Source organism: Oncorhynchus kisutch, linkage group LG9, assembly GCF_002021735.2.
Source record: "Oncorhynchus kisutch isolate 150728-3 linkage group LG9, Okis_V2, whole genome shotgun sequence".
NCBI classification, from domain to species: domain Eukaryota; kingdom Metazoa; phylum Chordata; class Actinopteri; order Salmoniformes; family Salmonidae; genus Oncorhynchus; species Oncorhynchus kisutch.
In genome coordinates, this window is record NC_034182.2 from 9648523 (window position 1) to 9672667 (window position 24145).

General features: G+C 44.9%; 1 protein-coding gene across 2 annotated transcripts; it reads right to left on the reverse strand.

Moving 5' to 3' along the window:
- Positions 1–1461: 1461 nt before the first annotated feature.
- Positions 1462–23928, reverse strand: LOC109896718 (tetraspanin-12). Of its 2 annotated transcripts, XM_020491036.2 has the most exons (8): positions 23384–23928; positions 23149–23231; positions 22519–22601; positions 21873–22008; positions 16192–16257; positions 9100–9207; positions 8760–8903; positions 1462–2595 (listed from the first exon to the last, which is right to left on the reverse strand). In XM_020491036.2, the coding sequence occupies exons 2-8, from the start codon at positions 23212–23214 to the stop codon at positions 2263–2265; spliced, it is 936 nt and encodes a 311-aa protein (XP_020346625.2). In that variant the 5' UTR covers positions 23215–23231; positions 23384–23928; the 3' UTR covers positions 1462–2262. The 2 variants fall into 2 exon arrangements, with proteins under 2 accessions (XP_020346625.2, XP_031687689.1); XM_031831829.1 differs by having other exon boundaries at positions 23149–23927.
- Positions 23929–24145: the final 217 nt, after the last annotated feature.

Below are 24145 nucleotides of genomic sequence, written 5' to 3' on the forward strand. Positions count from 1 at the left end.
CACACACACACACACACACACACACACACACACACACACACACACACACACACACACACACACACACACACACACACACACACACACACACACACACACACACACACACACACACACACATATCCCACTAGGATGAATAAGTGAATAGACGTAGGAGGTAGAGAGGAGGGGAGAGACAGCGGCAGCAAGAGAACAATATGTCTTTTGTAACCCACTGTGACAGGGGCGCTACACGCCTTTCCCTCTTTCATAAATCATATCCTTCACATTGTCAAGCAGTGAACAGAGCGAGGGAAGGAGTTAGGAGAAGGAGGGAGGGAGAGAGAGACAGCAGGGTTTTAACTGTAGGCTCATCCATCCATTCTACTCTTCTTCTAAACAGGCACTTTTTTCCCCTCCATCAAAAATGTCTAAGTTAAAGTTGCTACTCAATATACACTGGCCCAATCGCCCAATCGCAAGGGGACACACAGCAAGGGGACACACAGCAAGGGGACACACAGCAAGGGGGCACACAGCAAGGGGGCACACAGCAAGGGGACACACAGCAAGGGGGCACACAGCAAGGGGACACACAGCAAGGGGAGACACAGCAAGGGGACACACAGCAAGGGGACACACAGCAAGGGGGCACACAGCAAGGGGGCACACAGCAAGGGGACACACAGCAAGGGGACACACAGCAAGGGGGCACACAGCAAGGGGACACACAGCAAGGGGACACACAGCAAGGGGACACACAGCAAGGGGACACACAGCAAGGGGGCACACAGCAAGGGGGCACACAGCAAGGGGACACACAGCAAGGGGACAGACAGCAAGGGGGCACACAGCAAGGGGACAGACAGCAAGGGGGCACACAGCAAGGGGACACACAGCAAGGGGGCACACAGCAAGGGGACACACAGCAAGGGGGCACACAGCAAGGGGGCACACAGCAAGGGGACAGACAGCAAGGGGGCACACAGCTAGAGGGCAAACATTAAATATAATCAATCACCAGTGGCCTTAAAGGATCTTATGGGTAGTTTCTGACGTTCAGTGGGTGATGACAGCTGCAGTTTACAGACTGCCCTTCTAGCTATAAATACTATGGATTCTCAATGGAAAACAGGCACGGGAGGTTGGTGGCACCTTCATTTGGGAGGAAGGGCTCATGGTTCTGGCTGGAGCAGAATGAGTGGAATGGCATTAAACACCTGGTTTCTATATGTTTGATGCCATTACATTTGCTCCGTTCCCGACATTATTATGAGTCGCCCTCCCCTCAGCAGCCCCCACTGAAAGCAGGGTATGTTATTTCAGAATGAAAGACCCTACTCTCCCACATATCGTTCTCATCGTTCTCCCAGAATGAATTCTGTTCGCTTCAAATGTTTATGATATGTGCTGTGTGGCGATGAAATAACATGTTATTTTTCATCCCTAAGTGTGTCATGCTGACAGTGACAGACATCTGTATCAGAGAACAAACACTTGGTTGTGTTATTATTCCTTGGCAAACAACACAGTATAGTTCACAACCCCTCTGAAATGATCAAATGCACAGATTATTGTTTGAGCTGATATGCATTATTCTAACAGAGCCAGAAATAAATAGCCAACATCATGTTCCATTTATAGTAGACTACGATAATACACTCTGACTGGTGCACAAACGCTCATGAATATGGCTGAGTGGTTCCTGTGGATTCCAACAGGTCTGTCAAATTAAGACATGATATTTCCAAATATCCAGATAAACTGAATTTCCTTGGTTCGGTGTGTTTTGAGTGAGATGAATAGTTGACATGTCCTTACAGCAGTCTTTGCTGAACAGGTTTCATCCAGTCAGTGCTAGTGGTGATATTCCCAAACATTCGCAACGAGGAGGAGGAATGTTGGGAAAACTAAAACGATTCCCTCCGCTCCTCACTTTTGGATAGTGGTGACGCTACAGGAGCAAGCATTGACTTAGTTTCCGTTACAATTTCCAATCCCAGCTGTGACAAAATAATCTTAAAAAGTGCCACAGTCCAGTATGTCATTGACATGTTGTCCTACGGGAAAGAGAGGGGGCATGGGGGGGGGGGGCATTCACGCTCCTGCACCTGTGCCCAATCTCTCTCATAGCTCCTACACTCTTTTTCTCAACCCCCTTCTCTCCCCTCATCTAGTCTCACACTTTCCCCTCATCCCCTTATTATTTCCCTCTCTCAGTGTCTGGGAAGTAGGGGTGAGGGGTAGTGTGAGGGGCAGATGGGTAGACAGTGTACCCCCCCGCTAGGACAGCCTCTCCATCTCAAACTGGGTGTGTCCATGTCCGTTAGACGTGGTCGCAGCATTGGACCAGGCCTCAGCCAGGCGAGTGTTACCCGATTTAGGAGCCTCCCCTTGGGGTCCGTGGGTGATGGTTAGAGGTCCAGGGTCGGTTCCTGGTGGGGGGTCGGGCGGGGTGGGCTCGGGGGGCTTGCGGTCGTAGTAGAGGGCCCAGAGCAGGGTTAGGGTCAGGGTCATGGCCAGAATCTGGGCCACTCCTATAGACACACCCAGGAAACGCAGCACCTGCAGCTGCTTAGTTCCTCTGATGAAACTGTAGATCTTCGGCCCACAGCCCTGTAGTACACACACACACACACACACAAATGAACACAACAATAGTTGAAGCTTTTCCATGTTGAAATATGACATACGTTTGATCCTTGTTATATTAATATTACATTCATGTAATATTAATGTTGTTTCAATGTTTCAGTCTGTCTGTCTCACCAGGGGCAGACCTCCCATACTGTTTCTGTGAGATGTACATCTGCTGTAGGAACAAAATGAAAATGCTCTCTCATCCTATCACATGGATAACATGTACATGGAGAGAAAGAAACAGGGGGAGAGAGTGAGAGAAAGAGAGATGTAGGGGAAGGGAGGACGACGGTAGAGAAGTGGAAAGAGAGGGAGTCGTAGTGGAGGTGTAGAAAGGCCAGTCTATTACTTCTGACTGAGGGATATTCACTCTGTGGTGCTACATACCAGACTGAGCTACTCTACACCTTACTGCTGCCAGAGAGAGAGAAAGGGATAGAGAGAGGAGTGAGAGAGAGAAAAGTGGGAGAAAAGGAAAGTCCTGTGGAGAAAGGATAGTAAACGTGGGGGAGAGAGGCTGGTATAAAGAAAGAGAGAGAAAACAGACAGGAGATAGAATGGATCCTCTACACATTCCCCATGACTCCCTCCTCTACTGACTGACTCCCTCCTCTACTGACTGACTCCCTCCTCTACTGACTGACTCCCTCCTCTACTGACTGACTCCCTCCTCTACTGACTGACTCCCTCCTCTTCTGACTGACTCCCTCCTCTACTGACTGACTCCCTCCTCTACTGACTGACTCCCTCCTATACTGACTGACTCCCTCCTATACTGACTGACTCCCTCCTCTACTGACTGACTCCCTCCTCTACTGACTGACTCCCTCCTCTACTAACTGACTCCCTCCTCTACTGACTGACTCCCTCCTCTACTGACTGACTCCCTCCTCTACTGACTGACTCCCTCCTCTACTGACTCCCTCCTCTACTGACTGACTGACTAACTGACTCATCCTCACTACACACACACACACACACACGCACACACACACACACACACACACACAGCATCTCTTTGTCCCTCTGTATGCCTAGTTTTACTTAATGAGGCGTAGCAGCAGCAGCAAACACCCTTTCATAAGAACCTCTCAGAGTTTACATTTAACACAATTACTAGCCTCTCTCCCTCCCTCTCTCTCCCCCTTTTCCTGTATCGACTCTCTTTACCTCCTCCTCCCTTTCCCCCACCCCCATTTCCCTCTCTTTTTCCACTGTCACAACCTCCCCTTTCTCCACCCTCTCCCTCCATCTTTTTCAGGCAGGCCTATCCAGGTGTGTTTGTCAGGCAGGAACAGCCTGCTCACCCAGCACCTCTCACCCAGGTGACATTGGGCAGCCTAGCAGTCTGCACCGGGCACACCGGGCCTGCTAAAACCCTGCTAGAGCCACACTACTTGGCCTGGACCACGGGGAGAGGAACCGTTACTATGGCCAGGGGAACTTTTGATACGGCTAGGGGGTTAACATTGTTGACTAAACACAGCAGACAGACATGTTGAGGTGGAGGTGGTCAGACATGGGATAGGGGACAGGGTTGGTTTGGGGTTAGACCAGGACAGTGACTGAGCTGTAGACGGGATAGGGGACAGGGTTGGTTTGGGGTTAGACCAGGACAGTGACTGTGCTGTAGATGGGATAGGGGACAGGGTTGGTTTGGGGTTAGACCAGGACAGTGACTGTGCTGTAGATGGGATAGGGGACAGGGTTGGTTTGGGGTTAGACCAGGACAGTGTTTGAGCTGTAGATGGGATAGGGGACAGGGTTGGTTTGGGGTTAGACCAGGACAGTTATTGAGCTGAAGATGGGATAGGGGACAGGGTTGGTTTGGGGTTAGACCAGGACAGTGATTGAACTGTAGATGGGGAGATGAGGGTGTTTCCCTCTATATGAAAGAAGACTGAGTGTGTGCGGCCCTACCTGCCTGCCTGCCTGCATGCCAACCTGCCTGCATGCCAACCAGCCTGTTTGCCTGCCTGCATGCCTGTTTGCCTGCCTGCCTGCCTGCCTGCCTGCTTACCTGTTTGTCTACCTACCTGCCTGCCTGTGTGCCTGCCTGTATGTTTGTGTGGGTGTGTGAGAGAAAGGTGAAATATTAAAATAGAAATAGAGAGAGAGAGAGACTCTACGGTGAGTTTGCTTTGTATTCTCTCTGTATCCTACTGGCAGACTAGCTGGCATTGCTTGGCGTACCTCACCCCCTACTAGACTTTGTGTGTGTGTTCCCCTCAGCCTCAGACAGCAGCATACCTTGTCCCCTGGTGGGCTTGATGAGGCGTAATATCTGCACTCTGTCTCAACAATCTGGCAACCGCAGCAGCCAGAAGGCATACTATGCTATCAAGCCTGTGATTGGCTCTAATTGAGATGTATGGATTTCTCTCTACCATTGAACATGGCAGGTCATTTCAGGCTGAAAATAGTCATCCCATTGGAAACAGCTTGTTGTGAAAGGAGTAAGTAGAAAACTCCAACCCCAAGAAAATCATCTCCACTCCATTCAGAATGTAAGTAGCCTAGATCCCTTACTTCAAAGGCAGTTATAGTCAATGAACTAATCACTGATCATATTCTTGATGTGATTGGCCTGACTGAAACATGGCTTAAACCTGATGAATTTACTGTGTTAAATGAGGCCTCACCTCCTGGTTACACTAGTGACCATATTCCCTGTGCATCCCGCAAAGGCGGAGGTGTTGCTAACATTTACGATAGCAAATTTCAATTTACAAAACGCTATCGTCTGTTGAGCTTCTAGTCTTGAAATCTATGCAGCCTACTCAATCACTTTTTATAGCTACTGTTTACAGGCCATATACAGCGTTCCTCATTGAGTTCCATGAATTCCTATCGAACCTTGTAGTCATAGCAGATAATATTCACATTTTTGGTGACTTTAATATTCACATGGAAAAAGTCCACAGACCCACTCCAAAAGGCTTTCGGAGCCATCATCGACTCAGTGGGTTTTGTCCAACATGTCTCTGGACCTACTCACTGTCACAGTCATACTCTGGACCTAGTTTTGTCCCATGGAATAAATGTTGTGGATCTTAATGTTTTTCCTCATAATCCTGGACTATCGGACCACCATTTTATTAAGTTTGCAATTGCAACAAATAATCTGCTCAGACCCCAACCAAGGAGCATCAAAAGTCGTGCTATAAATTCCCAGACAACACAAAGATTCCTTGATGCCCTTCCAGACTCCCTCTGCCTACCCAAGGACGTCAGAGGACAAAAATCAGTTCACCACCTAACTGACTAGTAACCTTCCGGTTACTAGTCCAACGCTCTTACCACTAGGCTACCCTGCCGCCCCAAGATCATGATCATTAGAAAGCAAATTACGGACTCCTCTTTAAATCTGCGTATTCCTTCAAAGCTCAGTTGTCCTGAGTCTGCACAACTCTGCCAGGACCTAGGATCAAGGGAGACACTCAAGTGTTTTAGTACTATATCTCTTGACACAATAATGAAAATAATCATGGCCTCAAAACCTGCATACTGGACCCTATTCGAACTAAACTACTGAAAGAGCTGCTTGGCCCTCCTATGTTGAACATAATAAATGGCTCTCTATCCACCGGATGTGTACCAAACTCACTAAAAGTGGCAGTAATAAAGCCTCTCTTGAAAAAGCCAAACCTTGACCCAGAAAATATAAAAAACTACCGGCCTATATCGAATCTTCCATTCCTCTCAAACATTTTAGACAAAGCTGTTGCGCAGCAACTCACTGCCTTCCTGAAGACAAACAATGTATACGAAATGCTTCAGTCTGGTTTTAGACCCCATCATAGCACTGAGACTGCACTTGTGAAGGTGGTAAATTACCTCGTGCTCCTAGACCTTAGTGCTGCTTTTGATACCATCGATCACCACATTCTTTTGGAGAGATTGGAAACCCAAATTGGTCTACACGGACAAGTTCTGGCCTGGTTTAGATCTTATCTGTCAGACAGATATCAGTTTGTCTCTGTGAATGGTTTGTCCTCTGACAAATCAACTGTAAATTTCGGTGTTCCTCAAGGTTCCGTTTTAGGACCACTATTGTTTTCCCTAAATAGTTTACCTCTTGTGGATGTCATTCGAAAACATAATGTTAACTTTCACTGCTATGCGGATGACACACAGCTGTACATTTCAATGAAACATGGTGAAGCCCTAAAATTGCCCTCGCTAGAAGCCTGTGTTTTAGACATAAGGAAGTGGATGGCTGCAAACTTTCTACTTTTAAACTCGGACAAAACAGAGATGCTTGTTCTAGGTCCCAATAAACAAAGAGATCTTCTGTTGAATCACAAGACACAGGCCTCCTAATTGTCCCTAGAATTTCTAAGCAAACAGCTGGAGGCAGGGCTTTCTCCTATAAAGCTCAATTTTTATGGAATGGTCTGCCTACCCATGTGAGAGACGCAGACTCGGTCTCAACCTTTAATTCTTTACTGAAGACTCATCTCTTCAGTGGGTCATATGATTGAGTGTAGTCTGGCCCAGGAGTGTGAAGGTGAACGGAAAGGCTCTGGAGCAACGAACCTCCCTTGATGTCACTGCCTTGCCAGTTCCCCTCTCTTCACTGGGATTCTCTGCCTCTAAACCTATTACAGGGGCTGAGTCACTGGCTTACTGGTGTTCTTTCAGGCCGTCCCTAGGAGTGGTGCGTCACTTGAGTGGGTTGAGTCACTGATGTGATCTTCCTGTCTGGGTTGGCGCCCCCCCTTGGGTTGTGCCGTGGCGGAGATCTTTGTGGGCTATACTCGGCCTTGTCTCAGGATGGTAAGTTGGTGGTTGAAGATATCCCTCTAGTGGTGTGGGGGCTTTGCTTTGGCAAAGTGGGTGGGGTTATATCCTTCCTGTTTGGCCCTGTCCAGGGGTATCATTGGATGTTGCCACAGTGTCTCCTGACCCCTCCTGTCTCAGCCTCCAGTATTTATGCTGCAGTATTTTATGTGTTGGGGTGCTAGGGTCAGTTTTTTATATCTGGAGTACTTCTCCTGTCTTATACAGTGTCCTGTGTGAATTTAAGTATGCTCTCTCTAATTTTCTCTTTCTCTCGGAGGACCTGAGCCCTTGGACCATGCCTTAGGGCTACCTGGCATCATAACTCCTTGCTGTCCCCAGTCCACCTGGCCGTGCTGCTGCTCCAGTTTCAACTGTTCTGCCTGCGGCTATGGAATCCTGACCTGTTCACCGGACGTACTACCTGTCCCAGACCTGCTGTTTTCAACTCTCTAGAGACAGCAGGTGCGGTAGAGATACTCTTAATGATCGGCTATGAAAAGCCAACTGACATTTAGTCCTGAGGTGCTGACTTACTGCACCCTCGACAACTACTGTGATCATTATTATTTGACCATGCTGGTCATTTATGAACATTTGAACATCTTGGCCATGTTCTGTTATAATCTCCACCTGGCACAGCCAGAAGATGACTGGCCACCCCTCATAGCCTGGTTCCTCTCTAGGTTTCTTCCTAGGTTTGGCCTTTCTAAGGAGTTTTTCCTAGCAACCGTGCTTCTACACCTGCATTGCTTGCTGTTTGGGGTTTTAGGCTGGGTTTCTGTACAGCACTTTTAGATATCAGCTGATGTACGAAGGGCTAGATAAATAAATTTGATTTGATTTGATATATCAAAATGTTTCTTGTTATTGTTTCTGTCTCTTCTGAACTAACAGGTTTACTCAATTGGTGAATGGGAAAATGTAAGCCTATGTGTCCCTTTCTGATGATGTCACAGAGGAAGGTATGTCAATAAGGCATTGGCAGATCCACCTGGGGCTAATTTGTAATGATCATAACACTTTTCAAGGTAGGGTCAGAGGGTTCAGCAGGTGAACAGGTCAACAGAGGTCTAACCACCCCCTAACACTTGCTATGAGGTCAGAGGGCCTTATTATTGCCTTACCTCCCTTACTAAATTTGCACACACTGTACATATACTTTTTCTATTGTGTTATTGACTGGTCGTTTGTTTATCCCATGTGTAACTCTGTGTTGTTGCTTTTATCGCACTCATTTGCTTTATCTTGGTCAGGTCGCATTGTAAATGAGAACTTGTTCTCAACTGGCCTACCTGGTTAAATAAAGGTTAAATAACAATAAAAAGTAATAATAAAAGGGTCACTGTGGCACTCACCTCTTGGTGAAGGTCACTGAGGTCACGGTAGTGGGCATGTCGAGCACAACCTGGATACTGATTGGAGCAGCAGGAGTCTGGTGGCCACTCCATCTCTGTCATCTCCAGCCAATCAGTGAAGTAGATGACCCCACAGCACTTAAACTGGGGAACACACAGTCAAAGAAAGTTTACATACATTACCAGCCCTTTATAACTAACAATCTTGCATATTCAAAGCACTAAAACACTAATAACCTCTCATAAATACATATAATATCTTATAAAACCACTAAGTGTTTGTGTGTGTGTGATGTGTGTGACCTCTGGGGTGGTGAACTCTGGGGTAGTGACCTCTCACCTCAGTCTGGAAGGTGTTCCAGGTGTGTGTTAGCCACTGGTAACGCTGCAGGCCATAGTTGGGCATCCTGGACTTCAGACTGATCATATCTGACCTATGAACTGAAGGCTTGGACAGAACATAACAGTGTAACTCCATTAGGGCTGTCCCCGACAAAAATAAATCTTGGTCGACCGAGAGTCATCTGTTCTTTCGACCAATTTTTCAAACGTGTATTTTTCCATATATAGACACATTCTATGTGTTTTAACAAATCAACTACATTTTCCATTTTTCCCTCATCAATCTACATACAATACCCCATAATGACAAAGTTTATTTTTTTGAAAATGTATACAAAAAACTGAAATAGTATTCAGACCCTTTGCTATGAGACTTGAAATTGACCTCAGGTGCATCCTGTTGTCATTGATCATCATTGAGATGTTTCTACAACTTGATTGGAGTCCACCTGTGGTAAATTCAACTGATTGGAGATGATTTGGAAAGGCACACACACCTGTCTATATAAGGTCCCACAGTTGACAGTACATGTCAGAGAAAAAAACCATGCTATGAGGTCGAAAGAATTGTCCGTAGAGCCCAAGACAGCATTGTGGTGAAGGAAAAAACATTTCTGCAACATTGAAGGTCCCCAAGAACACAGTGGCCTCCATCATTCTTAAATGGAAGAAGTTTGTAACCACCAAGACTCTTCCTAGAGCTGGCTGACCAGCCAAACTGAGCAATCGGGGGAGAAGGGCCTTGGTCAAGGAGGTGACGAAGAACCCGATGGTCACTCTGACAGAGCTCCAGAGTTCCTCTGTGGAGATGGGAGAACCTTCCAGAAGGACAACCATTTCTGCAGCACTCCATCAATTAGTGGTGGAAAACTGTCATACTTGAGTAGAAGTAAAAGATACAGTACAGTAATAGAAAATTACTCAAGTAAAAGTCAAATCAAATTCATATACTAAGCAAACCAGCCGGTACATAAATATTTTTATTTTATTTTATTTTTTACGGATAGCCAGGGGCACACTCATCATTTACAAATTAAGCATTTGTGTTTAATGAGTCCGCCAGATCAGATGCAGTAGGGAAAACCAGGGATTTTCTCTTTGGAATTGGAATATTTTCATGTCCTGCTACTCATTCATACTTTTGGTTGTCAGGGAAAATGTATGGAGTAGAAAGTACATTATTTTCTTTAAGAATATAGTGAAGTAATTGTAAAAGTAGTCAAAAATATAAATTATAAAGTACAGATACCCCATAAAACGACTTAAGTAGTACTTTAAAGTATTTTTACATAAGTACTTTACACCACTGCCACCAATCAGGCCTTTATGGTAGAGTGGCCACACTCCTCAGTAAAAGGCACATGACAGATGGCTGGAAGCTTCCGAAAAGGCACCTAAAGGACTCTCAGACCATGAGAAACAAGATTCTCTGATCTGATGACACCAAGATTGAACTCTTTGGTCTGAATGCCAAGCGTCACATGTGGAGGAAACCTAGCACCATCCCTACGATGAAGCATGGTGGTGGCAGCATCATGCTGTGGGGATGTTTTTCAGCGGCAGGGGTTGGCAGACTAGTCAGGATCAAGGGATAGATGAACGGAACAAAGTACAGAGATATTCTTGATGAAAACCTGCACCATCCCCCTTTGTGCAACAACGCTCCCCATCGAACCTGACAGAGCTTGAGAGGATCTGCAGTGAAGAATGGGAGAAACACCCCAAATACAGGTGTGCCAAGCTGGTAGCATCATACCCAAGGTTGTAATGGCTGCCAAACGTGCTTATACAAAGTACTGATTAAACGGTAAATGTAAATGTGATATCAGGTTTTTATTTTTAATACATTTAAAATATAAAAAAAAACTTTGCTTTGTCATTATGGGGTATTGTGTGTAGATTCTTGAAAAATCAAAGACATTTAATACATTTTAGAATAAGGCTGAAACGTAACAAAATTTAGAAAAAGTCAAGGGATCTGAATACTTTCCAAAGGCACTGTATATGCAGTGAGCTTGTCTGATGCTTTAAGCGCACTGTTTGATGAAATAATTCATCCACACAAATGACTAGAGGGAGTCCAACCACAATTTATTTGAGTGTGCCAGGGCGGGCTCAGACTGTATTTAAAAAAATGACATGACTGTGTGACTATCACTCATTGTCTCTCTCTCCTCCCTGCTGCAGCGACCACCAAATAACATCAACAGTGTTTATCGCGCTGTCCGTGTTGCTGAAGCTGCAACATAATTACAGCCATTTCTGACTGGAAAGTTCAGTCACCGAAATCCCTCATTTGTTTAGGAAAAACATTCCCTGTCCTCTCAACCCTTGCACTCTTTACGTGACACATGCATGCATCACATGCGCATGACTATTAGAACCTATAGTATATCACATTCACATCAATAAATTGGTTATAACAAACTCTGAACAACGTAACACATGTGACGGCAAAGTGGATGCAAAGGACGTGACAAATAAACTTAAAACGGGGGAATGTTTACTGGTTGCTCAGGAGGTAAAAAATGTGTGGAATAAATTTGACTAGCTGTGGAAAATACTGAAGATCAAGAAAAATAAGGTAAGGAGCAAGTGCTGCATGCAAACAGGAGCTGTTAGATTACAAAATCATTTCTCTGACCATTTGGAATAATATAAACAACACTAAATCAATTATAAGCATAACAGAGATTGCAATTTTTTCCTATTGCAATTTCCAAAATGGAACAGTTTATTTCTAGTTTATGCTAATTATTCAAATTTCGCTTTGATATTTTATTATAAAATGAAAATGCTTGATTGGATTTCAAATCATGAATGACTAGTATGCTGTGTGATGACATGAACGAACGAATGAATGATTGATTGATACAGTACTATAGCTTATATAGAGTTGAAGTCGGAAGTTTACATACACCTTTGCCAAATACATTTAAAATCTGTTTTTCACAATTCCTGACATTTAATCCGAGTAAAAATTCCCTGTCTTAGGTCAGTTAGGATCACCACTTTATTTTAAGGATGTGAAATGTCAGAATAATAGTAGAGAGAATTATTTATTTCAGCTTTTATTTCTTTCATCACATTCTCAGTGGGTCAGAAGTTTACATACTCTCAATTAGTATTTGGTAGCATTGCCTTTAAATTGTTTAACTTGGGTCAAACCTTTCAGGTAGCCTTCCACAAGCTTCCCATAATAAGTTGGCTGATTTTTGGCCCATTCCTCCTGACAGAGCTGCTGTAACTGAGTCAGGTTTGTAGGCCTCCTTGCTCGCAAACGCTTTTTCAGTTCTGCCCAGAAATGTTCTATGGGATTGAGGTCAGGGCATTGTGATGGGCACTCCAACACCTTGACTTTGTTGTCCTTAAGCCATTTTACCACAACTTTGAAAGTATGCTTGGGGTCATTGTCCATTTGGAAGACTAATTTGCGACCAAGCTTTAACTTCCTGACTGATGTCTTGAGATGTTGCTTCAATATATCCACATAATTTACCTGCCTCATGATGCCATCTATTTTGTCAAGTGCACCAGCCCCTCCTGCAGCAAAACTACCCTACAACATGATGCTGCCACCCCCGTGCTTCACGGTTGGGGTCATGTTCTTCAGCTTGCCTCCCTCTTTTTACTCCTAACATAATGATGGTCATTATGGCCAAACAGTTCTATTTTTGTTTCATCAGACCAGAGGACATTTCTCCAAAAAGTACGATCTTTGTCCCCATGTGCAGTTGCAAACCATAGTATGGCTTTCGTACGGCGGTTTTGGAGCAGTGGCTTCTTCCTTGCTGAGCGGCCTTTCAGGTTATGTCGATATAGGACTCATTTTACTGTGGATATAGATACTTTTGCACCTGTTTCCTCCAGCATTTTCACAAGGCCCATTGCTGTTGTTCTGGGATTGATTTGCACTTTTCGCACCAAAGTACGTTCATCTCTAGGAGACAGAACGCGTCTCCTTCCTGAGCGCTATTATGGCTGTGTGGTCCCACGGTGTTTATACTTGCGTACTATTGTTTATACAGATGAACATGGTACCTTCAGGCATTTGGAAATTGGTCCCAAGGATGAACCAGACTCGTGGAGGTCTAAAATCCTTTTTCTGAGGTCTTGGCTGATTCTTTTGATTTTCCCATGATGTCAAGCAAAGAGGCACTGAGTTTGAAGGTAGGCCTTGAAATACATCCACAGGTACACTTCCAATTGACTCAAATGATGTCAGAAGCTTCTAAAGCCATGACATCATTTTCTGGAATTTCCCAAGCTGTTTAAAGGCACAGTCAACTTAGTGTATGTAAACTTCTGACCCACTGGAATTGTGATACAGTGAATTTTAAGTGAAATAATTTGTCTGTCAACAATTGTTGGAAAGAGTACTTGTGTCATGCACAAAGTAGATGTCCTAATCAACTTCCAGAACCGGTTTTATTGACTCCAATCTAAGTGTAGGTGAACTTCCGACCTCAACTGTAAGTATTGAAATATAGGCCTTTGTAAGAAACGCTATTAAGACAGAACAGGATGCGTTCCTAGGCCTGCAGCTCAATGGTGGTTATACAAGGCTGCTATAGTAAGCCTACTAATGATAATGGCATTACTTATTATAATAATAATGATGATCATAACAATATTAGTAATACCAACAATAAGAAGGAGATCAAGGAAAAAGGAGGGTTATAAATTGTCTGATCATTTGGAACAGTGTGAACTACACTAAATAAATTATAAATAATACCAGAGAGGCGGTTTTAAAGAGATAAAAATGTGTAAAGCCTTTATGACAGCATAGCAAAGATTTTAAAAAACAGCCGAATTTGTGAAATTGTTTATCCGACATGTTGTGGTTGGTGCTCACGAAGGCTTGGTGCTCACAGAATCAGTAGGCTATTAAACAAACACTCAAATGGGCAAGAGAAGCAGGATCTCTATTTTTGTAAATATATATGGATGATTTATAAAGCCTATTATAACGGCTATTGATTATAGACCTAATTTAGTTGGGATTTCCTCTCTCCTCACTTTTCTGAGACAATTAAGGCAAAGGCTGTTTTCTCATCTCCTAACTCCGCTGCTGCCTCTACCACATTGTTCTCAACACTTATGCTGGTTAACTTTGCTATCATGCACGTAGCGACATGGTCTAGGAAGAGGTGCCAATTCAACAGCACACTGATGTGTTTCGGAACTGGGAACAGTGGTAGAAACCGCATCTGTTATAAAAATAATATAATTTTTATTAGTGTTGCACCATTGTTCCTATGGAATAGAACCATGTACAATTTCAGCAGCACATGTCTTAGTGATGGACTGTACCATCCCCACGACCTCCACAATGGATCATTCCACTCAGACAGACTCGAGTCAGACAGGGGTCTTGTACACCATGATATTTTATTTTATTTTTGCTACTGCTCGACTAAAGAAATCTCGGTCGACCAACACATACACACCAAACAATTGCCCAGTCGACTAAATGGGGTCAGCCCTAAACTCCATTTCATTCAGTATAGTTACATTCAGTTCAGCCATATATTTCAGTTCAACTTCAGCTGAGAACATTTCATGTACAGCTGATGTATTATTGTCACAAGACATTCAACAGAAAGCCCTGAAACCGTACTGGAGCAACAGTCACAGTGGTGTATATTTAGTTACCAGCTCTGTTCACCAGCTCTGTTTCAAGCCTAGTTATATAATCCAATCCTCTGACCATGCCACAATTATTTTCAAACACACAACTTCTGACTCTCTCCTCTAGTGTTTCACAGGCCTCCAACACTCCAGTCTGTAGTTGCTGAGGTTGACGATGGCTTGTTGTCTAAACAATTACCCATGTCTGGGCTCTGGGGAACCAGACTAGAGCTAATCTGCAGACCCACAGTTGGACACACTTAGCATGCATAACTCATCCCCCGCTCCTCTCCAATAAAACCTCCACCTAACTCACCCCTGGGCCTCCATCCCCTCCTCCTTCCTCTCTCCTTCACTCTTTATCCCTCTCTCCTCTCTCCTGGTCTTGTAATGAGATTGTGATTAGCATAATATGACCCAGGTTACCCAGAATTCCCCTGAGGCCAGGTGCGTCACCTTGGTGCTGCCCTAGCAGGGTTCTGATAAAGGACACGGCACAAAGACTACAATACCCACAGCCCCCTGCGGCATGGCAGGTATAACACACTCTGATTAGGAGGGAGGCGGGTGGCACTGTGGACTCAAAGGCCAGGTGCTAGTGCTACACGCATACATCCTCAGGCTTGTAGCCAAGTACCAAACACACACACACACACACATACACACACACAACTTTCTCAGTTTGCCATACACACTGCTCTAGCCAGTGACCAGGTGCTGCACACACACACAAACACAAACACACCTGCGCGGTCGGAGCGAGTCCCACATACTGTGAGGGGACATCAAAGCCACTGTGGGCTCTTTCATGGTGGAGAGATAAGCCCCTGGACCAGGGGAGGGGCAGCCCTGTAGGGGAGAACCCATTGTAATAGAGAGCCCTGCCCATTGTGTTCAAACACCCACACCCTGAGCAGGAGGGAGAGAGTAGGTAGGGGGAGGGAGGGGAACGAGGGAGGGATGGGAACGGGGACACAATTATACCCTATCTCAGGGGTATTAAACTCTTACCCTACGAGGTCCGGAGCCTGCTGGTTTTCTGTTCTACCTCATAATGAATTGTACCCATCTGGTGGCCCAGGTCTAAATCAGTCCCTGATTAGAGGGGTACAATGAAAAAACGCAGTGGAACCTGGTTTCACCCAACAACACTTTAGGGACATTGTGGAATTTTGAGACGCTGGAAGTTCCTTCCAGTTAGATTTTCTGGTTGTTCATATATAGCATCAGTACCATTTCCCTGTGCTATTTGGCCTGTGCACTGTACTGGTCATGTTGTTAATTGGGTAAGCCCCAGTAAGCAGAGAAGGAGGTGAGCTCTCTGAGCAGAGCCGGACATGACTAGCATTCATGTTTATTCATAGCACAGAACAAAATATAGACAGGCCTATAGGGCCACCACACATAGAGCTGCAGCATAGAAATACAGCAAATAGAAAATCTGTGCTGCACTCACCTCGTCATACGTCCACACCCCACTGGCCAACTCTACACAGAAGATCACCAACAAACTGCCAAAGTACTGAGGAGAGAGAGAGAGAGAGAGAGAGAGAGAGAGAGAGAGAGAGAGAGAGAGAGAGAGAATGTTAGTGTTGAGGCTAGACAGAGATGTACTGTGTAGTGTCTTGTCTGAGTGATTGATCGTCATGGTGGATGGTGGGAGAAAGAGTGCTCCCACACAATGATTAGTGATGTCATGTGCTTCAATCTCCAGACGCCTGTTCCACTCATGTCACATACATGCACATACACACACAACACACACACCTATTTCCACAATTTCACATAAACACAACAGAAAACACTACTATTTTCAATCTTTCAGACTTTCATGTAAACACAGCTGTGCAAACACACACAAACACACACACACACACACACACCAGACAAACACACACACAGGTCTTATGAAGAGTAATGTGTGTGTCAGCTATTCTATTATGGGCATGTCAGTGGTACAGGGTATGTCTGACAGCCTGTTTGTTTGGAGTGTAGATATTATTGGCAGACAGATGGTTCTGCCTCGCCTTTGTTAGTGCAACACTCCATTTAGAGCAGGCCAGTCCCAAACAACACAGACACACTCACACACCTCTCACCCAGAAAATCATCTCACCACTCAAAAACATCTCCCCTGTGTTCTTCTCTCTCAGAGTGTGACCTTTCACCCTTCGAACCCCCCTCTAACACACTCCTTCACACACATACCAAGACATACACAAACAGTACATCAATACTTCACCATTCTACAGGGACGGTTTCCAGGTGTGAAGAGAATATGAAACTTCCCACGACCCCTTCTAGCTTCCATATACACTGAGTGTACAAAACATTAAGAACACCTGCTCTTTCCATGACACAAACGGACCAGGTGAATCCAGGTGAAAGCTATGATCCCTTATTCACTTGTTAAATCCACTTCAATCAGTGTAGATGAAGGGGAGGAGACAGGTAAAGAATCATTTTTAAGATTGTGACAATTGAGACATGGATTGTGGATATGTGCCATTCAAAGGATGAATGGGCAGGACACAATATTGAATTGCCTTTGAACGATATATGGTAGTAGGTGCCAAGTCCACCGGTTTGAGGTTGTCAAAAACTGTAACGCTGCTGGGTTTTTCACACTCACCAGTTTCCCGTGTGTATCAAGAATGGTCCACCATGGGTGGAGGTTTGTAACAGGGTATATTGCACCTCTACTAATGTAAAAATGAAAGAATCTAATTACACATTTTTGTACAAATGTTATTACACTCCTTTGAGACTCCATAGAATGAAAACAGATATGTCTCCTAACTGTAAAAGATGTACCTCTGAAAGTGGAACCTACAGTATATGCATATATTTTGGAGCTGTAAAGAGATTGCCAGATTCGGGCAATCTACACATACTGCTGCACAGAAAATACTAGATGTACAGTTTGATATGACCCCGTGTATCTATCTTCTTAATGCCCAGCAGGACTTTGTTCTTGATCCTGACAGAGAAAATTAGCTTATGACTAATACATACTTTTCTAAGAAATTTATTCTTCTATTGTGGGCCTCTAATACCCCTCCTACATTTAAAATGTGGATTGACCAGATTGTTGACTTTCTCCCTCTTGAAAAGCTCATGACCTCCACAAGAGACAGCCCAAGTTTGATAGACTCTGGTCTCCACTATTCAACTATATTTCAAACTGGACAGAGTGAACGGGGTGACTAGGGAAATGTGCAGATACATGTTGTGTAAGGTGCTGCAAAATCTAAAAACGAATTATTGGCTCGTCGTCTCAGCGAAGGCTAGAAATAGCTAATAGGAACCTTGATAGTGCTGCTGCAAGTTTAGTTTTATATTCGTTTATTTATTTTATTCTTTGTGAGTACGTGTAGGTATGTAGGATGTGTGTGTGTGTATGGGTGTGAATGTATGTATGTATATGTGTACGTATGTGTATGTGTGTGTATATGTGGATATGTGCATGTATGTAAATGTATATATATATATATATATATATATATATATACACACCAACAAAAAAAACATGTATTATTTTTTCTTAATCATTTATTAGAATTGTATTTTTTTTAATTATTATGATTATATATTTTAACTTCTTTTTTTTAAGCCTGTCACATCTGTGAATGTGGAATGTGTTTTTTAAGCCTGTCACATCTGTGAATGTGGAATGTGTTTTTTAAGCCTGTCACATCTGTGAATGTGGAATGTGTTTTTTAAGCCTGTCACATCTGTGAATGTGGAATGTGTTTTTTAAGCCTGTCACATCTGTGAATGTGGAATGTGTTTTTTAAGCCTGTCACATCTGTGAATGTGGAATGTGTTTTTAAAGCCTGTCACATCTGTGAATGTGGAATGTGTTTTTTAAGCCTGTCAAATCTGTGAATGTGGAATGTGTTTTGTTGGTTGATTGAAAAACAAGAAAACTTAATAAAACTTTAAATTGAAAAACAAAATGGTCCACCACTCAAAGGACATCCATCCAATTTGACACAACTGTGGGAAGCATTGGAGTCAACACAGGCCAGCAGCCCTGTGGAAAGCTTTCGACACCTTGTAGAGTCCATGCCCCGACAAATTGAGGGCAAAGGGGAGTGCAACTTAATATTAGGAAGGTGTTAATGTTTTGTGCACTCAGTGTATTACCTTTCTCACATAGATGTGTCTTTATGTTTCACACATTTCATTTTAGGGAGAAAGCTCTCTCTCTCTCACACACACACACACACACACACACACACACACACACACACACACACACACACACACACACACACACACACACACACACACACATACACATACACACACACACACACACACACACACACACACACACATACACATACACACACACACACACACACACACACACATACACACACACACACACACACACATACACACACACACACACACACACATACACACACACACACACACACACACACACTGAGGTTAGAGGAGGGTTGCAGTTGTTTGAATGGAATGTCAAGGCTTCCAGGAATGGATTTCCTCCTGTGTAGAGAGACTTACAGCATATTTCCCTTCCCTTGCTGATACTCAATTAACACGTATACAAGGGCGAGAGAGGGAAGACAGGGAAAGAGAGGTGGAGGAACGACAGAGTGAGAGGGCGAGAGGGGGAACGGTATAAGTTAAGGCTAAGGGGGATTTGTTTGGCGTCTTTAAGGAGGGACTATTTTTAAGCGACCTTTCTCCGTGTGCGCTGGAACAGTGTCTCAGAGAAACTTAAGACCCTGCAGTCGTCCCTAACATACCCACAATATCCCACAACGCACCACTGCATGCATGTAAACATCTACAAACATCCCAACAACCCCTCAGAGACATTAAATTGACGCTTTGACGCTTTTCACTTGCTTAGTCCACAACAGAAACATGACTATCTATAACATATAAAGGTTTTAACTGAGCTTATAGCCAGGGAACCATCAATTGCCCACCACAGCTATAATTGAAGGAAGAAGGAGGGGAGTGTTATTCAGGTAAAGAGCAGAGTTGGGGCTGTGGGAGGCGTTCCTCTGAAAGGGACACACCAGCTGGTGAATGGGTGCGTGGGTAACCCAAGCACCACTCACCCCTCTCAGCCACCTCTCCATAAGCGGGTGGAGACTTGTGGGATAGCGTTACCCATTGTCCTGCTCAAACGAGATAATATTGTCTTCGCAGTGCGCCAGCGAAACACAAGAATGCCAGGGCAGAGTTGCAAGGAGAGAGGAATGAATGAAGTCCCAATGGAGGGGTGGAGGAAGCGTGAGGGAGACCCAGAATACAGCCACTTTGGTCGGGGAGAGACGGACACAGGAACCCCCTCCCTCTCTGTCTCCCCACACAGCACACCTGGGAGATAGAGCCACAAAACAGGCGCCACCCCACCCTTTCCTCTCCGGTGTCCTGCCCTTCCACTCTATAGGAATATGAGTAATCATGTACCTGCCTTGTTATAGTTTTTGTATGCATGACACAATTGGTCAATGGAAATAGTGCATTGTGCTGCCACAATTGCTTCTGTATGGGAATACATGTTATGTATGCAACACATGTGCAGTAAAGTAATGCTCCGTAGCACATGCTCTGTAAGCACAGAGGTGATACATTGTTTAGTCATCTGCATGCATGGTTGGATGGAAATGGCTTTTTGGGGGGTTGTCTCTCTCTCTCTCTCTTCTCTGTACCTCAGTGGGTTTCTCTCTCCTTCCCCTTCACCTGCTCTGACTCGATCCACCTCTTAACCTCCTTACCTTTATCCCTGTTTCTCTTTCATTCTCTTTTTTTGTTGTCCCGCACTGACCATGGTGAGTGATTGAGATAATCACACCCTTATCTGTCCATCTCTCCCCCTCGCTCTCTATTTCTCTCTCTCTCTCTCTCTCTCAAATCAAATCAAATCAAATGTATTTATATAGCCCTTCGTACATCAGCTGATATCTCAAAGTGCTGTACAGAAACCCAGCCTAAAACCCCAAACAGCAAGCAATGCAGGTGTTGAAGCACGTTGGCTAAGAAAAACTCCCTAGAAAGGACAAAACCTAGGAATAAACCGAGAGAGGAACCAGGCTATGAGGGGTGGCCAGTCCTCTTCTGGCTGTGCCGGGTGAAGATTATAACAGAACATGGCCAAGATGTTCAAATGTTCATAAATGACCAGCATGGTCAAATAATAGGTCTGGGACAGGTAGCACATCCGGTGAACAGGTCAGGATTCCATGAAGCTTCCCCCTCCTTCTCTCTGGCTGTCCATCAGTGCCCAGGGTACCATTACTCAGGCAGGCTCAGACAGCAGCAGCGGTGAATAGTTTTACAGCTGTACTTATCCACGGAAGCGTCATTCCGCTGCACACCGGCAACATCCCCGCACCAGGCCCTCGCTCGCTCAGAATGCAGCCCCGCGCGAGGGGGGCGTTCGCTAACACAAGACGCGGCGCCACACGCTTATGGGATGATGAATGACCATTGTGGCGCTGCGTCAGATGAGTAACGGCTGTAAAATCGAGGGGGGAATTCTCGTTGCATTTCCCTCCGGTGTATGAACGTGGAACTACGCGACTGTGTATGAACGGTGGAACTACGCAACTGTGTAGCTGTTGGGTGAATTTACTGGCCTGTTCCAGGGTTTATGAGGGCACAATAATATTACCTTAAAGAAATGTAGAGGACATTAGGCTGTTACAGATGATGAGGACAATGGCACATGAAGATAGATAGGGAGGGCTACTGTGTGTGGGGCACTGTGTGTGTGGGACACTGTGTGTGTGTGTGTGTGTGTGTGTGTGTGTGTGTGTGTGTGTGTGTGTGTGTGTGTGTGTGTGTGTGTGTGTGTGTGTGTGTGTGTGTGTGTGTGTGTGTGTGTGTGTGTGTGCATGTGCATGTGCGTGTATGTATTCCAAGGTTGCATAAATGTGTAACTAACAACGATAGCTAAAGAAAACCTAAGATCTACAGCAATTACAACCCGCTTCTCCAACTAAACCAAGATCGTCACAGTTTCCACACACACGCACGCACACACACACACACACACACACACACACACACACACACACACACACATACACAGAGACACACACACACACACAGGCAAACACACGCTCATTTCATTCAGACACGTACCCAGGACAGGAGTAGAAGGTTGCATTTCAGTGTGCCACAGTAGCCCACCATGGCCACAATGATAAGAAAACAGCACACTGCAATGATGACGGGATGGACAGCCGGAGAATAGGTGAGAACTGCTGCTTCCTCCAGCCTACAGCGAGAGAGAGGGGGGGGGAAGTAACTTGGCAGACTTGTTGTTTATTTATCTATCCATCCTGCTATTTCTCCCCCCCCCCTCCCCCTCTCTCTGTGTGGCCTGTTGCATTATTATTAATACAGCAGCCAGCAGTAAATAGTGATTACACTCCGTAGGAATGTAGGAATCCTCTACCGCAGCAGTTACTGTCAGGGGCCAGTGAGGGGTGAGATGGTGATCTGTGGACAGGTCTAGGTGATAAGACACTGTTGAATTAAAACGTTATGCGGTTGATGATTTGTGGAAAGGCTGCCAGGTATGAGTCGAGGGGATTTGTTGAGGAAGTGAGACATAAATCCAACAGCCCTCCGCTCTTTTCTCTTTCTCTTCTTATTTACTGCTCCAGCTCATATATACTAATTAGCTTCCTCTCCCGCTTTCTCCCTGTTATCTCCCTTCTGTTCCTGCCTGTACCTGCCCACTTTCCCACTGAGAGGTGACAACATTGAAATCCATATCACTCACCTGGTGTGAGCTGTCAAGGTGAGCACAGTGTTCAGGTAGTCCCTGAGCCAAGCAGCCACCCCCAGGACACATATCGACATGAGCTGAGGGAGCATAACACACACACACACACACACACACATAGACAGAGATATAGAACACACAGACACACACATTACACACAGACACACACATAACATTACAGTTTCACCAAGTAGGCCTACAGTAAACACTTCCACTCAAAATAGGTTTTGTCTGAAAAAGCTTATGGCAGTGAAATACAATCCAGGGAATTGGTATGGCAACAGAATGTTGCCTAGGGGGCATTTTGCCATGTGTTCAACACTTGCATAACCCACTACAACAACCCTAGAGCACTTATCAAATGTAATGGCCTATAAATAGCATGCACTAGAATGCCAAACGTGCAGTTTCTGCACATTTGTTTTTCTACAAGAAAATGTATGGTGCAGGCCTATGTATAAAGTAACCGGCCATTATGATCAAATACTGTAACCCTCGCGCAGGCACTCCGCCATGGAGGCACGCGTTGGGGTGTATGGAATGGGGGGGGTATAAAGTTGTCTGCATTGTGTAGCGTGAGCGCGGGCACAACCAGGCCACCTGCTGGGGGGTCTCCGCTTCTCTTACCCAGAAGAGTAAATTGAGAGCGTAGAGCAGGCAGCGCAGGCACCTCACCGCGTCCTCGCGAGCCATTCTGAGCGCAACAGCAACTGGTGGCCAAGACAGGACTCATCATCTTAACCCGTGCCACCATGGCGACATAATTAACTACAGGTAATAGCAATAAATTAAAATAGGATTATTAGCCTGTGCCTGTCCCATGAATACAAAACGAGTTCTCAGTGTTCCGTGTAAAGCATACCGGCTTTACATGTCTCTGTGCGTTCTGCGCACGCCTTTCCAATGTCTTGTTTTAGTCGCCGAGGTATATCCGTGGGAAGTTCCAGAAAGCATTCACAACAGGTGGTTTCTTACTTTCCCCAGTCCAGGAATGATCGAGTGTGCGGATGAGCGCTCAGCGGTGCTGACATATCCAAATCAATCATCACTCACTTAGCGAAAACATATCCAGAACATTACAACAAAACAACTTCTTATAAGAGCTTTTGCGCAAAATGAACATAATCCATTTGGTTAAAATATTAATGTTCAGCACTTTTACACCCAGAGCAAACGACACACACTAAAAATCATACTATTGCACAGCAGCCTAAATCCAAACCCATAAGATAAAACACCCGTTGCGCACGTAGACATTGATTCCCAAAATCGATCTCTCCACAAAAACAATCCCCCGGTGGCGGTATGATAGGTCTAGCCTACCTATCGTCCAATTCAGAGTGCCGAGTTAGTTCTGCGCTGTCAGTTCAACATTTCCATGTTTGAGTGGCCAAAACTCAACTCGCAGTTTGTTCTGTGTCATCCAGAGAGTGTTGTCCGCGGGGTCCTAGCGCTGCGCCTAATTACAATGCAGCAGCAGGAACAACAGCAGCAGCAACAGCAGGGCTATGGGTCTTTAGTGGGGGATGGAATGTGGAGAGCTTTCCGCCTCCGAGAGATAGCATGCATTGGTCAAGAGGTCACATCTAGAGAGAGGATTATTGTCTGGAGTAAATGTGGGATG